This window comes from Aulonocara sp. 'chitande type north' Nkhata Bay, linkage group LG20 (genome assembly GCF_057382095.1).
Source record: "Aulonocara sp. 'chitande type north' Nkhata Bay isolate Kocher_YH1m ecotype deep benthic linkage group LG20, A_spYH_male_GT1.1, whole genome shotgun sequence".
Lineage (NCBI taxonomy): Eukaryota > Metazoa > Chordata > Actinopteri > Cichliformes > Cichlidae > Aulonocara > Aulonocara sp. 'chitande type north' Nkhata Bay.
The window spans coordinates 35,888,365-35,904,350 of NC_141363.1; the positions used below are offsets into that span (position 1 = coordinate 35,888,365).

Genomic DNA, 15,986 nt, shown 5'->3' on the forward strand with positions numbered 1-15,986 from the left:
ATGACAGCATCTATGGTAAAGAGAATTATGTAATCTGTTATTAAAGACTTCTGAAATCCAGAAAGGTGCCTTAGGTCAGCTTGTGTAATAACAGCTGCTTTTCTATTTTAGTGAAACTTTCATTAGCAATACAACACACTATGGTCATTTTCTTTGTTTAACTGTTCAGTGTATGGACAGATTACAAGCTGTCCAATTACTGCTTCAGCATAGGTTTGAGAGACATAAAGCATAATGTTGTACTCTGCTACAATGTTAATTGCTAATCAAGTCCAAGTACTGTCGTTTACTTAATGAAGACAGCGATGCTGGTTTGGTAGAGAGATGTAGAGAGACAGAAAATGGGAGAACTAACAGGAACCATTACCAACCGCGTATTCTCTGTCCGTCCAATGACATAGAAGCAAGGCTCGCCTAGCTTGGAGTTGGTCATGCATAGAGACAAGCTGGAGAGCTCCACTGAGAGAAAGAGAGAGAAAGGGCATGGAAAGGAAACAAAGGAGTGGAGCAGAAAGAAGAGCAGTGTTTGGAAGAAAAACCAACACAGACAAATGAGAAATGTGGTGTGGGAGTGTTAAAAGCAAACAAGGTCAAATGAAACACAGATGTGATGGGTTAAAAGGTGGGAAACACCAGAAGAGAAAATGTTAAAAAAGTAGAGAGCATTTTAGTTAGAATCAGTCCCATAGAAAAACAGGAAACACACCCATAGCAGACATATAACATGCAAAAGCTATGAGGTTGCCCATGTTTCACTCTCAAATTTCTCTTTTGCTATCATGTATTGCCACTCTTAAAATTAAAATGTTCCCAGCTGCCTTACCATAATCAGGCACATAGCCATTTCCTCTCTTGAGGACCAGGTGGATGCGGTGGCCTCCTCTGCGGATCTGCTCGACAGCCTGGCTGTGGGTCATCCCGGCTGTACTGTTCCCGTTTATCTCCACAAGCTGATCGCTCACCTGTAGCCACACACACATCATTTCACCGCTTTACAAACTGGAGCTCAATCATTTTAATCACCAGAGTCTGAAATTTTTAGCCTTTATTTGCAACTATTAAATGTTAATGTTAAATGTTTCTCATATAATAATTTCGTAATTCCATTGATAAATACTTAAAAGTCATCCATCCATTCTTTTCCACTTATCCTCATTACAGTCGCCGGGGGGATGGAGCCTAACCCACCTACCATAGGATGAGAGGTGGGGTACACACTGCATGTCTTTGGACTGCGGGAAGAAGCCAGAGTATCCAGAGAGAACCCACCCAGACATGGGGAGAACATGCAAACTCTTTTAGTCATATAGACTTTAATGTCAAGGCTTCCCCTTCAGACTTCTCAGGAAATATCATCCAAACACATTTTAGCTAACAGAAAAGATTACACGCACATGTTTTATATGGTTTCTATTTAGAAGTATGTAGTAGGAATAATAGTTTAACTGGTTCTGAGTGATATGGGCTGGAAGTATCTGTGAGGCTGTTATGAATAGGAGTGGCAGGCAGGCAGGTACTTTTGGCTGCTTCTCTTCTCTCTTTAGTTTTGCCACATATTTACCTTTTACAGATTTTACACCACAAGCCTCCCTGAGCTTTTGAACCAGGAGAGCTTTTCACATTTTTAGGCGAATCTGAGAGTTACTACACTATGGAAACACAATAAGTAGCTCAAAATTTTAAAAACAAACAAAGAACCTTCATTTTTCAATTTTCGAATGTACAGAATTACAGTTTACAAAATTGACTGTCAATGGAGAATAAATCTCAACAAGACTGAGTGAGAAAATCTTTCATCGCAGGCTTGTGTTATTACAGGTTTGATTACAGGTTTGCAGATCTGGAAATTGGCCACAGTCTTTGCAATGTTTACTTGGGAATGGCTGCTGTACTAGCAAAGCAAAGTTGCTTAATTTATTTCATCTTCTAGCACAGGATACACTGGATCATCCTTTCTGAAAGAAAAACAGATAATTCTGTCCTACAATTAAATAAAAAAAATAACCTGAAAGTTCTTTTCTTTATAATCTTCACCTTCACTTTGCAAAAATGTTGGTCGTTGCGTGACAGCGTTTTGATGAGCGCTGAGCTGATTAATTCAATCAGCTCGATGTGCACAGCTCTGGTTGACATCTAGGTAACGAGTACTGTCCAATGCTTGCTGTCAGCACTCCCACCTCTCGGAGAACATGTACATTAATAATTGTCCAGGATTTAAACACATTGATGCCATCCTCTAGTCTTCTCCCACGTAACTTGCGACAAATAACAGACTTGCGAATAACAGAGGACATTTCTGCCAAAAACCCAGCATCCAGCTGCTTGGACTGCTGCCTCCTTACTGAGATACTTTGTCATAATAGAATCTCACAAGCAGTGTGGCATTGTGATGTGTGGGACGATCAGAGTATGTTCACTTGAGAGGTCTGCAAACGATACACGAAATGCGAAGGATTTTGCTTCTTGAACAGGCTTTGCTTGTTAAACATCTTTCCCTCCTCGAGATGTCTGAACTCTTTAAAGACATGTTACACAGATGGAATAATCACAACTTTCTTGCGAGAGCTCAGTTGTGGTTGACATCTGTTTGAAACATTTCCAGCCTCTGCATTTTGCACTGTGAGAATTTTCCTTAATGATGCTGACATGAATCAGCCTGGCTGAAGCATTGCAGAGCTTCCTCTAGTTTGAGAATAGCTCAAAGCAGAGCCTAATTGAGCCTCTGTGGTTCTGGACCCAGGGCTGGGAGTTCAAGTTGGATTTTAGCATCTGAAAGGCTTCTATTAGCTCTTCAGTATTTGATGCCACCCAGTGTAGCCCCAAATTGGATTTAGCAAACATCTGTGTAATTCTTTTCAGGAAGCATATTGCTTTTGACAGTGAAGAAAAGAGAAATGACTGTGAGCACAGATACCTGTTGTTGCTCAGTGTTTGAGAGAATGGCAAAGTTGAACTGGCACCACCCTTGGAGGAAGGGAAGGGACTAGATTTGAACATTTTGTTGGATGTTTTTCAGAGGTTTCAAAAAGATACCATAGCCATCAATGGAAATATGCAAGAAGGTGTTTTATTGTTTAGTAGCCAGAGAAGACCACAGAGACCATTTTCGTTATGTGCGGTATGAGGACAGAGACTCCAACAAAACTGTGGGGGAGTAGAGGAAGAAAAATACACATGTTTACACTGCTTTTGCCATGTAGTGCGTCAGACATGACACAGAGAAGGGTGAGGAAAAACGTGGCTCTTTTTCAACATAGGAGACTCAAATCAACAATGTTCAGTTTGGGCTAATTTAGCAGCCTTTTATAAGTAAAAACTGATTCTTTAAGCACTATGGTTGTCTTTTACTAATTTCTCACTTAGGAAAAATATGAAAAATGTGAATTCCCCTTCACATTTTTCCTTGACCTTGAGGTCAGGGAAGAGTGTTTCGACGTGGATTATTAAACCACAACCCCGACTACACAACTCTGTAGATTTTGCTGAAAAAAATAAAAGCAAAACTCAAAGAACTTCAATGCATTCATTATATATTGTGTAAACAAGCTGAAATGCACATAGGAAACAGACTCACCTGCATTTTTTGGCTCCGTGATGCAGGCCCTCCCTCCATCAGTCCCAGAACGTAGAGGCCCATGTTGTACTCACTTCCTCCTCGGAGGCTGAAGCCGAATCCTGAGGGGCCGCGATCCAGATCCACACTGTAATACCTGGAGTCCCGCTGGGACACACAGATAAAGAAGTTTAGGTTAATATTATACACTGGCAGTTAATAACAGCCACAATCGATGTAGGAATTTCAGTGCCTGTTAGGTACACGTGATTGAATGTGCTTCCCTCACCTTTGGACGTGACCTCTGTCCCTTTCGGTTTCTGTGACCAGAGTCATAGTCAGCAGTTTCTGGAAGGTTTGCAGAGTCTGCAAATGATAGTGATTAAGGTCTGATTGTGAAATAAAAGCCAAGCTTTGCACTGTGGCATATGTGTATGTTTGGATGCTTATGTGAATGCCTACAGGTGCTGGAACGCGGGACAATGGTAAGACGTAGAGTATTTCCTGCCCGGCGAAGTATCTGAGCGAGCTCCCGATGAGGCAGAGTCACCACCGAGCGTCCCTCTACAGCCTCTAAACGATCCCCGGGCCGGATCTGACCGCTCTTTGCCGCAGGACTGCCACGACGGACCGTCACAAACCGGTGGGGCAGAAGAGAAGCAGCTGAAATAGGACAGAATAAAACAGTTATTAGCGCATTAAAGTAGATGAGGCTGGAACACGAGATTCCATCAGGCCTAAAAAGTTTCCTCTTAACTGAAGGCTGAGAGTAATAAGTGGAGTCATAAGTAGATAATTATAAAAACAGGAAGCTTTAGCTCATCAGCGCATGTGCCAGAAATCCTAAAACAAGCTATAATTTAGCTTTGGATCATTCTTGACAGGCTATTTTATGAATTACTTCCTCAAAGGAGCCTACCTAGTCGCTCCTTTCCCCACTATCTCCTTGAAACACTCTCCTCTTCTCCCTCATATTCCCATCTATCAACCTACCTCTCTAACCACTGACACGCCGCAAACAGTTTTTCAGCTGTCCAACAATGCATCTTCCCCCTCAAGAATAAACTGTCATGGAACGCAATCTTTCCGGCAATACTTTTTTCCAACCCTAATCTGTCAAACCGCACATAACAACAAACTTTAGATCTTTAGATATCTGTTTACTCAGCACCAGTGATTCTTATGCTCAGCACATCTAAGATCCCCCTCAAACTGTAGCTTGTGTGCATTAGTATGCCACCGGCTTAGATAACACACACAGCAGTACTTTTATTTTTCGTGCAAGCACCATCGAATATTTTTCTCCTCGATGTGGGAAAACGACTCTTCTCACCCTCATCAGCTATAAGACACAGTGTGAAACTGAGGTTACAGATAATACACAAGTGTGTTGTGGAAGGCGAGGACCGGACCGTTAGCTTCATGTATAATGAACTCCATTTGTCTTATTGTCTGTATGAAGAGATCACGTGCAATTAAGCTAAAATGGTCAGAATCTGAGGCTGATGAGAAAAATATTCAGCAGCCTAACAATAAATTTGCTTCCTTTAATCTCCTGCACCAACTAAAAAGCTTAAATATTTTTAGCTGGACAGCTGTTTCTGTCTGCTGTATCTCTTATTTCTCTTTTTGTGTTTTAATAAACTCCCTATTAGGCTTTCCCTGACCCCACTTTGAGGGAATGCGGAGCTTTAGTGGCAGCTGGCCCTTCTAGAGTCTTGCCAGTGGCCTTATGTAACCCATCAGGCAGCATAAACATTTTGAAACTGTTATTCAGCTGAGGTACATGACGCTCAATTCTGCCCATGTCCCTCTGGTACCGAAATAGCATGTTTAGAGTGATTTAAAGAGCAAAATGAAATGCTTCGTTAACAGATTAAAATTGTATTCTTGGGGGTAGGAGTATGTCGTATGAGATGAGGAGCATGTCACATTGGAATCATGATTCAGTTACAAGGTTCAGCCTATAAATCAGAGCCCAGAGACACGAGTCCAATCTGGGCCTAATCTGGGTGACCCAGGCGGAAACAGCAATCAGGTCAAATCAAAGCCAAGGCAGCTTTGCAAATAGTCTTCTTATCATGCATAATACATCAACAGTGGCTAAACACATGAATACACATGCAACAGCGATGCTCACACGCACACGGCAGCATTGTAGAAATGCACAGACACATGTTAAGAATCTCACACACACACACAAACACACAGTGACTCACATGCAAAAAGATGAGGACAGATGCACTCAGCCACAAATGCACAAACAGACACACAAGCTACACACACATGCATCTGAACGGACTGCATTATATCGTAGTGTCTTTTCCTCTGGCTCTCCATGTTCTCCTGTCCACAGTAATCCCACTGCGGTATGCCCAGCAGCCAGCCAACCTCTGACGTGCTGCACTGATTACCGCTCAGGAGTCGAGCAGCCCCCCTCTTCCGTAAAAAACCCTCTCTGGACCCCAGATGAGGCGGCGAGCGTGGACATTGCTACAGCAGCCTGCGGATGTATACTACATGTTGTACACCGGGGGGAGAGAGGAGTGCTGGCTTTCAGCAGGATCACTCACATGGTAGTGTCTCTGCCAGTTAGTTAATGCTGAACATCACCGCTACAATCGAACTACCATTAGAGCTGGGACTAATCGCCTTTTCCCACAAATGCTCATTATGTCTTGTGCCGTTTTACACCTGACTGGGCTTAAAATAACAACAAGATTTCCTTTCATCAGCTGTTGCTTCAATCACAAAGGCTGCATCATCATAACTGCAAAATCAACCATACAACGCATCTCTTGCAGCATCCTTTTGATCAAGCATCTGACACCTCGAACGTGTGAGCATGTGGTTCGAACTTTCACACCGTCAACACATCTGGCTGAGCAAACTTTAGAGAACAGAACGCAGTATTTAACACTACTACCTCACCTACAAAGCTGAATGTGAAACACTGCACCAAACCAAGACCAACCTCATTTCTGCCAAACACACAAGAAGAAGTGGAGCAAATAATTACGTTTGGACTCCTTCACAGTTCTCAAAGCAGACTGTAGTCTCTCCAGCATGGCTCTCTGATTCGCATGCACAGGAAAACAAACAAAAGGATAAAAGAAAAAAAAAATCTGTGTCAAGCAGATTCACATGCAGCGGTCGACAGGAGCGAAAACACAGGTTTGCTGTCGCTTCTGTTGCTCCTCGGCGAGGGAAACATTCAGTGTAGCATTTGTAGAGTGATGGAGAGAGCGGGAGGTACGGAGCGATAGATACAGAGAGACGGAGAGAGAGTTTTAATCTTTTGAAAAACCCGACTGGACGCTTTTACTGCAGAGCAAAAGGGGTGTGAGAGAGAGAGGGAGAGTGGGCAGGAGCTTATGAGTGAGAGTGAGAGAGGAAGAGAAAGCCAGAGATGGGAATAGAAAATTATTAAGAAAAAAAAAAAAAAGAGGAAAAGAGAGACAGGAGTGGCATGACAAGGGTGAAATGAAGGGGAGAATGAGGACATGATGGAGATGGAGGCTTACAAGAGTGGACAGACTTTGTACTGCAGGGACAGGTGCACCTACAACCTTAATCTCACCATGAAAACACAAATGTGTGCTCGCTTGGGCCATAAAGCAAATTGAACTGCATCAAAGTGGAACAGAGCAGCTAATGCAAGACATGTAAAGGTGAGAGGGTAATACATCACTGGGATGCTGCGGCTAACCTGCTATTCATAAGCAATACACTAAAAGCTAATAAGGGGCAGGATGTGTTCACTTCCCAGACAGAACTGAAACGATGCAGCATTGTCCCGTAAGATCAAAGATACGAGACTACTTTTCTTAATTCAAGCTTGAATATTCAATTCAAAAGATTGCAGACGTAAAAAATAAATAAATAAATAAATCTATTCTTAAATCATTTTTGGAAATGAATGAAAGATGGGGCTGCCACATAAACTTTGTGATCTTTTAGCAAAGCAGTTCAAGCAGTTTGAACTTACAGTATTTTTTAGAGGATAAAAGGATACGATCCATTAACAATATAAAATGCACTGTATGCTGGTGGTTTGCACGGTCAGCTAACAGCACATGTGTCAAACTCGAGGCCTGTAGAAAAAATCTGTGGCTGGCAAACCAGGTTAGACTCAATTAATTTTGGCCCATGCAGCTCTAGCTGTGATATGCCAGCTTAACAACTTAAACAATTTCATCTGCAAGAATGCAATCTCTGTTTTGTAAAAGTATAGTTTGTCCTCAAAATGGACATGAAATTATTACATTTTTCTGTGCAACCTGTTTCACTCGCTTGCTTTGCTGTATGACATTATGTAAACTACACGACCATTTCTTTTCTAAAATTACATTTCCCTGTGACAAAGTGGTCAGGCATGAACTCATTTACCACTTGTCCCTTAACCACATTGATAATTTATTCCTTGTTATTTTACAGTCAACCATAATGCTTTAATTTAGACATTGCTAGTGTAACTTTGCTTAACATACTATCCCGGGTTTGTTTGTGGTAGCAGTAGTTACATCCATCACATCCATGCATGCATCCATGTTTTTTAAAGCAAATACTATTAACCATCAGGTCATTTGAATTTTCTCCTGTTCACAGGTAAATGTCTGGTAAATGATGTTTTTTTATGTTGCTTTGGTTATACTTACCATGTTTGTCCATTTATTCAGGTCCTATATTTAAACCAGGTGTGTGGGAAGGGCCGCCCCAGTACTTCCTGTTTATATAGGGTCACGAGGTCATTGATTGGATCACTGGGTGTAACCAAGTGAAGGTTTTTTAATTTGTATAGCATTGTTTATTTTCTTTAAAGTAGCCTTTTGAGTTGTACTGTATGCAGTGTTTTACTTTTCAAACCATTTAGCAGAGTAAATGAGTTTGTCAGTTTCATGCGTAATCTTATTCCTGTTCTTTGTTTAGACTCGTATTGTTCGGTCTGACCTATTTTTTTCTCAATGGTAGAGACTAATGAGGTTCAGGTGTGTGTAAAGTCCTATATACAGCAAATGGGATTTTTGCCTACCAGGATGGTTGTTTTATGGTAGAATGGAGATGCCAGAAATAAAGTACACTTAAAAGAAACTTGACTAGTATGCTGATGCTGTCCACTTCTCACCTTCCTTGCTGTTTATGTTACCACACAGTGGTTATGTTCAGGCCTGTACAACAGGCTTTTGTGAGTTAGCTGTATGGTTGTCTATATTTTTTAAATTTTTGTTGACTGGCTGAGGGGGTTTATGCCTACAAATCTATACAAGATAGTTTCCAATTAAAATAAATAAATAAACAGGACATGCACTTTCCAATAAATAAAAGGAATGTGATTCCTTCTCTGGTAAATTCATCCCACAGTCCAAGAAAGTGCAAGAAACAACCTGTCCAAGGAGTCCAGTGTGAGATGGGATAGTAGATTGAAACATTTAAGATTATATACAATTACTTGTTTCAACTCTCACAAAATAAAAAAAATAAAAATATTGAGTTCATTTTGTCAAATAGTATGAAAGAAAGGATAAATTAGGCTATACCTTAGGGTGGTCCTGCAACGGGAATAATGAGTTGCTAGCCCAGAACCCTAGATAAACATTTAAACATTTAAAATAAAAAACCCAAATGAGTGAATGAATCTAAAGCACAGCTGTGCACCTGACAAATGGTAAGCAACTTCCTGCTTCCAAGCCAAAAGTGCACTTCATGATGAAGCAGTCACTTGAAAATAGAGGAGGTCAAAACCAGTTTTCTTTACAACCCAAATAAAACCAACCTGGAAGCCTTTAAAAGAGAAAGGTTCATTGTGCATCATGACTCATCCAGTGGCATGTGGCCACGGTGACCACTTTTTAATCTGTAATTACCTAATGGTCTTCCTGTCCACAAGGGCGTCCAAATGAGACCCGTTTTAGTGGGCATCTCACCAAATCGCTTTACCCAGCCAGAAAAGTTCAACTAATGTTGCATAATGTCCATCCAATTCTGTTTCTTTGGATTTAAAAAAATACTGTGTCGCTCATCAAAACAAGTTAAAAGCTTTACTATCTCTAAAAGATTTAACCTGATGAAAGTGTCATGATAAGTCACAAGTTGAATCTTACCTTTCCCATTCTCCACGTCCTGTGAGGCAATCACAAAGCCAAAGCCTTCTCCTGGCTTTCTCCTCAGCTCCACTTCAATTCCTCGATGCCGCCGAGTTCGTTCACCGCTCTGCTTCTCCAGCACTGGAACGCCGGCAGCTTCATCCTCCAGGCCCGTGTTAATCCAGTCTTTGGGCTCCATAGTGAGGGTTACTGGAATGGACTCCAAGAAACTCGTGCTCTGGATTAGTGAGGAACGTGCTGGAGAGGGAGGTGTGCCGACAGAGGTCCGGGGCACTTGCAGTGCTTCTGGGAGCACAGAGGAATTGTCAGGTGGAGGAGGGGGACGGAGCAGAGGTGGAGGGAGTCTCCGGATAGTTCCAGGGGAGACAGCTGAATGATAGACTCCTGATAAGGAGAGTGAGAGAATAAAACCGAAACAAATAAAAACAAAGAGAATACATTTTGTTAACGATTCACTAAAAAGTAGAGCTTCTTATTTTATTAATTACTGGAGACACCACATATAACAAAAAAGGGGCTTTTTAAAAATTTTTAATAGCCCTAGAGGATAGTTTGTCCAGCAAAGTGCACTGAAACACCACCGTTATGCTCAATGTGATGCAGCAAATGTTACAGAGTAGCATCGCTGCTGAGTAGGCATTTTAGGGAATAAAGGAAAATCTACACATTAATCAGCAAATAATTTCCTCGTCAGTATGACTTCAAAATAAGCTTGTTCCTGACAAATGATCGTGTCATTCATGTTCATCATGTCTGTTAGCAAATAGGCAGCTAATTTGCCAGTAGAGAGGCAATTATTCCCAACTATTCCACTGGTACAATTGAGTTATTTCATTTCAACAGTATGTAGGGTATTGGAAAAAGAATGAAACAACTATTGTGGGGAAATGATCTAATCTAAAAAACCGAGTCTACCTGCAGGTCTGAACAGAAAATTTGGGTAAGCAGTGAAAATGGACGGAAAAAGTGAATGCATAAATGGTTAAAGCAGATATTAACAGGACAAGTGGAATTTATAGTTATAAGACAACTGTCTTATAACTATAAATCATAAATGGTGAGTTAAAGTAAAACTTTTGAACATGCCAGGTGGTAAAAATGAACGTTCTTGAGACCTGACAGAGCTACAGAGGAATGTCAGGAGGGAGAGGCTGAGAACCGCTGATAGAGCAGATTGCAAAGTAAACATCAGAACAACAGCTGCTCAATCTGAATTCCACAAAACCAACAAACATTTTAATTGGTTGGTCAGATGCAAAGGTGGAACTTTAAAAAGTTCCCATCTTTTATTCTACTGCAACGAACATGCACATTATGTATGCACATTACTAAGCTGGCAAAGCAGTTTTTTGGTTCTAGTTCTTATGCAAGTCAGGGTTGCAGGAGAGCTCAACCTTATTAAAAAAAAAATCACTGAATATCAAATGATTGTGAATTATTTACCTCCTCTGTAAACCAGTAAGATGACTTCTCCCCGTTTGGCGTGCTCCTGGATAATTGTTTGTACCTGAGAACAAACATTAAAAGTATTAAGTTCTGAAATTGTTTCAAAATTTTTAATCATGCAAAGTCATTTCTGATGATTCAAACTTAAGGGGTGTGAGGAAAAAATAAGCTAAAATGTTGGAAACCACTCTTTTTACGCACTGTATTATCTTCATCGGTTTATGTTTCATCTCCCTGGTTTTCTTTCCACTTTTTCTCCTTTACCTGTGTAAAGCTAAGGCTCTGGACGTCAGCTCCGTTGATTTTGACAACAGCGTCCCCTGGCTGCAGGGAGTTGCACTGCTTCCTGTCCCAAACTCGATTTACTAAAGCAATAGTGCCTCCTGGACCGCCAGCCGTCATGCTGAAGCCCAGGCCTCTGTCTCCTTCAGTCTGGCCCAAGGCCACTGGCACCAGCTCCCCTCCACTGAAAGCTCCAAGTCCACTGCCTACACTCATTGCCCCAGGTGAGGACATGCTGCTGGGACTTGCAGTGGGGCTGGTGTTGCCCTGGAAACCATTAAAGCCACGGTGTTGCGGGCTGTCTGGGGTTGGAGGTCTGAGATGGGAGGTCTGTGGTCTGAATAGGTGGGGATGAGTGCTGCGGGGACCACCGGGGGAAGAGGAGGGCCTTCCTGGGGACTGAGGCAGGGGTAGCCGGGACCCCGACAGGGTGGACAGGTCACTCTCAGACGACTTGGATGTTCCATAAAGTAAAGGATGACGAGGTGTCGCGAGTGAGTTATTGTTGTGATTACGGATCATTGATGCCCTGATGAAGAAGAGAAAGGAGAGTTAAAATCAATACTAAATGCCTCTGTGTTCAGAGACAGTATCATACTAAAACATGTAGGGATGCAGTATCTGCCATTTAGTTTTTAGAAATAATGTCCATCTCTGAAATCCAATTTTCGCTCATCACAACATGGCAGATAGATTAACAACTCCGCAAACCGCAGTGAAGCTTGATCTAAAATGCTTCCTTTTTTCGACTGGCAAGATGATTACCTGACTGATCACTGAAAATTTTGTTGCACTGAGGCTAATTATAGCCTCAGTATCCTGTTTTTAGCTGGTAGGAACCCCATGTGGTTGTCATCTATTTCAAGGTTTGACATACTGTGGGTTCAGAGATGCTCTTCTGCATACTTTGATTGTAATAATTGGTTATTTGAGTTACTGTTGCAGTGTGGCCATTCTCCTCTCAAGTCAACAAGGCATTTTCTCCCAGAGAACTACTGGGACAACGGATATTTTCCTTTCTTTTTTTTTCTCAGAGTATTCTCTGTAACCCCAACCGATGGTTGTGTGTAGATTAGCAGTTTCTGAAATACTCAGACAAGCCCGTCTGGCATAAATAGCCATGCCATGTTCAAAGTCACTTAAATCACCTTTCCATTCTGAATCACGGTGTCAGTTTAAACAGGTATTCTTGGCCATGTCTATATGCCTAAATGCGCTTATTTGCTGATCAGATAATGGCCAGTTGAACATGTGTATCTAATAAAGTGGCCTGTAGGCGTATATGTCAAGATAACCCATAAAACTGTACTCCATGAATCATAAAGGGGAAAATTTGATTTATGGTTGGCACCTTGACTCCAGACTGATGGTGAACTTGCTGAGCTAGCTACGCCCACACAGCGGTGGACAGTTAAATTTCCCAAGGGGCTACAAGAAAAACTGGAAGGACTTCCCCAATGAGCTCATAGATAGATCAAATTATACTCAAATTACACAAATTAAAAGAGAATTAATCATTTAATATCTCTAGGTATGCATTTATTTTTGCATTTAAGTTATTACCTGTGTGAACCAATCGCAGAAACAACTTCACTGTCACTTTGGCTTGCCATTGTTGGGTCGAGTAACTGCAGCCTGGCTAAACTTCTGTGGGAGCGAGGTGGGCGAACAGGGGACGAAGAGACGGCATTGCTCACACTGGAGCGTCTGTAAGGGGGCAGGTGTCTGGAGGTGACAGACATGGCATTTCCATTTGTGTCCAGAGTCACGGCAGGCTCCATGTACCTCCCATCACCGTGAACCCCATTAAAGTGCTGCGTGTGGGGTGAGGGTGCTGGTAGGCGAGGTAGTTGGTGAAGAGATTGAGGTTGGGTGGTGGTGGGTGGTAGGATGGGGTCCACACTGTCCAGTAACCTCGAGTGCTTTGGATAACCATCCGGGTTGTAGAGCATTGGATACCCTCTTCTAACTTCTACATCCACGCTGTGGCCTACAGACACCACCTTGAGCATCTCTACAACCTCTTTGTGAGACATTCCCAACACACAGACGTCATTGATGTACACCAGGATGTCCGCTAATAAACCACAAACAAAAGGACAGGGATACAAAAATAATTATCACAAATTTCTTAACTTAACAACAGATTCTTTCTGTTAAACTGTTCTCACTTCTGTTATATTTTTTGAAAAATCCATCTACCAAACTACCATCCAAATGTTAATTCAATATTAATTAGAAAATTGCTTATTATCAACTAGTCTGTGCATTCAAAGCACTCTTTTGATCTGTTTTAATCTCAAATAATTCAAAACTAACAGATTATAATTTGTTGATTGTTGCATTGTTTTCTGAAATTGTGTGTGTTTGTGCTTGCAGATGCAAAGCACAAACACACATAGCTAATGTACTCATATTTATTTGGCACTTTTCTAGTTTTACTGACTCCTCAAAGCCCTTTGAACTACAAGTCACACAATAACTGTTTTCTATGCACTTCAATCACCAGTTAACTCAAAATGTGTGGAGAAAACCCACTGCAAGTACTCTGGAGTGGATTAAACATGCAAACTCTGCACAGAATTAAACCATGAACCATCTTGATGTGAGGCAACAGTGCGGCTCATCCCACTACAACCACACTGTTTCACATCCCGTGTCTGTGTCAAGGCACCATCTCTCAAGGCACCTTCTGACCTCTGTATGACCTCTGTTCCTTATGCGGACCATATATGATCATATCTACACTGTTTTACTATTACGCTCTTTTGAGATTCTCCCGTGACCCTGCAAGGACCAGCGGTTTTGTGTCCCTGTGGGACGCTGGGTGAATGCATGTGAACACAGGCAGTTCTCATGACAGTGTGCTGATGAACTCTGTCACCACTGTCCCGTGAAAAATACACGCAGACATGACATGTCTGTCACGATTCCCTCAAACCACCATTTTACTTGATTTGACCGACACTGCTGGACCTAAAAATCTTTAAATCTAAAAATCTTTATCAGTAGTTATGGGTTAAATGTGACACCAAACAACCGCAGTGTACAAAAATTTTTCATCACCCGTACAACAGTATAAAAATATTCATATTGCAGTCTAACTAAGCAAAATTTAGGTTATTTTTGCAGCTGAAAAATGTCAGAATGGGTCAAATTTGACCCGAGCAGTATGTAAGGGTTAACCCTTCTTACTAGTTTCATATGCTTAAGTGTGGAGCGTTTGTAAATGGAATACACACTGTGTATTTTGTATGTGTGTAGACTAATCCGACCACATAATCCTCCTAAACCAGCCTATTAACAGATATGAACTAGATCAGTCCCTGCAGAGACAGCCTGTGCCCCGGCTTTCTAGAGTGCAAATACCATGCCTAGTGCATTTGCATGAGTGTGTCTGCAACCAGCATGTGCAGTGGTGTTTATACATGACGGCCAGATTAGAGTGTGCTAGCCCTGAAGATTAAGAACTGATCACTCACTTTCTGTGGAATATTTTATAGTGAAACCCACAGAAATTCTGACAGAAAGAACAAAAATAAGAAAAAGACACTTACACACTACCAACTGCAAAACTGTAGCAGTCATGACCATGATACATATAATCTTTTACCTGTCTTAAGAGTGGAGGGTCCACTTTCTGTCACACTGTACACCTGCAGAAACTCTCTCGGCCTGCTTCCCCCCACAATATTGAAACCAAACCCTCTGGGGCCTTTGATCAAGTGTGTGTGCACAGGGAAACCCCTGAGGTCCCCAGGCTCGTCCGTGAACCCTGCGAGTTAGCGATAAAGGCGGAAAAGAGAGGATGGGTTAATAACGATGCTTACCTCCAAGAAAAAGTCATAATAGTCCTTAAGGAAAGAAATTAAAAAATATGCCAACAGGGTGGAATCATAGAAGAGACTGAACACCGTCCTGCATGTTTACATACAATTCAGTGCTTAGAACTGACAGGTCTTACGAATAAGGCAAAAGAGAGAGAGCTGTAACACTGCAAACCAATCAGCAGATGGGCTTTTAACAAAATGCTACACAAACCAAAGCATATGGTTGGACGATTGCATTAAAAGCAGAATCCATTACAGACGACCACCTTAAAATGGAAACATAATCCATTAGGTCGACCCAGCTCTCTACAGTAATCCAGGTCTTTATTTACTATTTACTGTTGCATCAAGAAATCTGTGCTATTACAGACTGCGCCTTTCCTTTCATGTTTGTTCTTAATTCAATCCTGCCCTAATTGTGGGGACAGAAGCAGCAATCATTTCCAGCTGTAAACATGTAAATGTTTGTACCAGATTGTGCAGAAATCCTATCAGGTACCTCTGATCATAATGAATATTATATCACCTTCTGCTGGTGAGAAAAGTGTACTGCACTTTGTCGAGTCACAGTGTGGCAACAGAGCATTTCCAATCATGACAAACAGCCATCTGCAACTAGATTACGCCTCTAAACAACAAATGATGTGGCCAAATCATGAAATCAAGTTGCCAGTCACATGTCATACACGTGTCAACCCTGCCAGTCCCAGCAGCGAGTCTGGCTCTTCGCCAGCAGCTCTGAGCTTTAGGCCTTAATCACTTACACGTCTC

The 15,986-nt window shown here is 41.7% G+C and overlaps 1 protein-coding gene across 3 annotated transcripts in view; it reads right to left on the bottom strand.

The window, feature by feature from the left end:
* magixb (MAGI family member, X-linked b) overlaps window positions 1-15,986 on the bottom strand; it is a 50,396-nt gene that overhangs the window by 3,707 nt on the left and 30,703 nt on the right. For 2 of the 3 annotated variants that reach the window (XM_086278788.1, XM_086278787.1), the window contains exons 8-16: window positions 14,999-15,160; window positions 12,949-13,462; window positions 11,368-11,914; window positions 11,101-11,164; window positions 9,655-10,041; window positions 4,016-4,216; window positions 3,843-3,919; window positions 3,575-3,721; window positions 824-962 (exon numbers count right to left, since the gene is read on the bottom strand). In XM_086278788.1, coding sequence (XP_086134914.1) covers window positions 824-962; window positions 3,575-3,721; window positions 3,843-3,919; window positions 4,016-4,216; window positions 9,655-10,041; window positions 11,101-11,164; window positions 11,368-11,914; window positions 12,949-13,462; window positions 14,999-15,160 — 2,238 coding nt within the window. Of the gene's footprint in view, window positions 1-355; window positions 460-823; window positions 963-3,574; window positions 3,722-3,842; window positions 3,920-4,015; window positions 4,217-9,654; window positions 10,042-11,100; window positions 11,165-11,367; window positions 11,915-12,948; window positions 13,463-14,998; window positions 15,161-15,986 lie in introns of all 3 variants that reach the window. The other variant, XM_086278789.1, reaches the window with a different exon arrangement.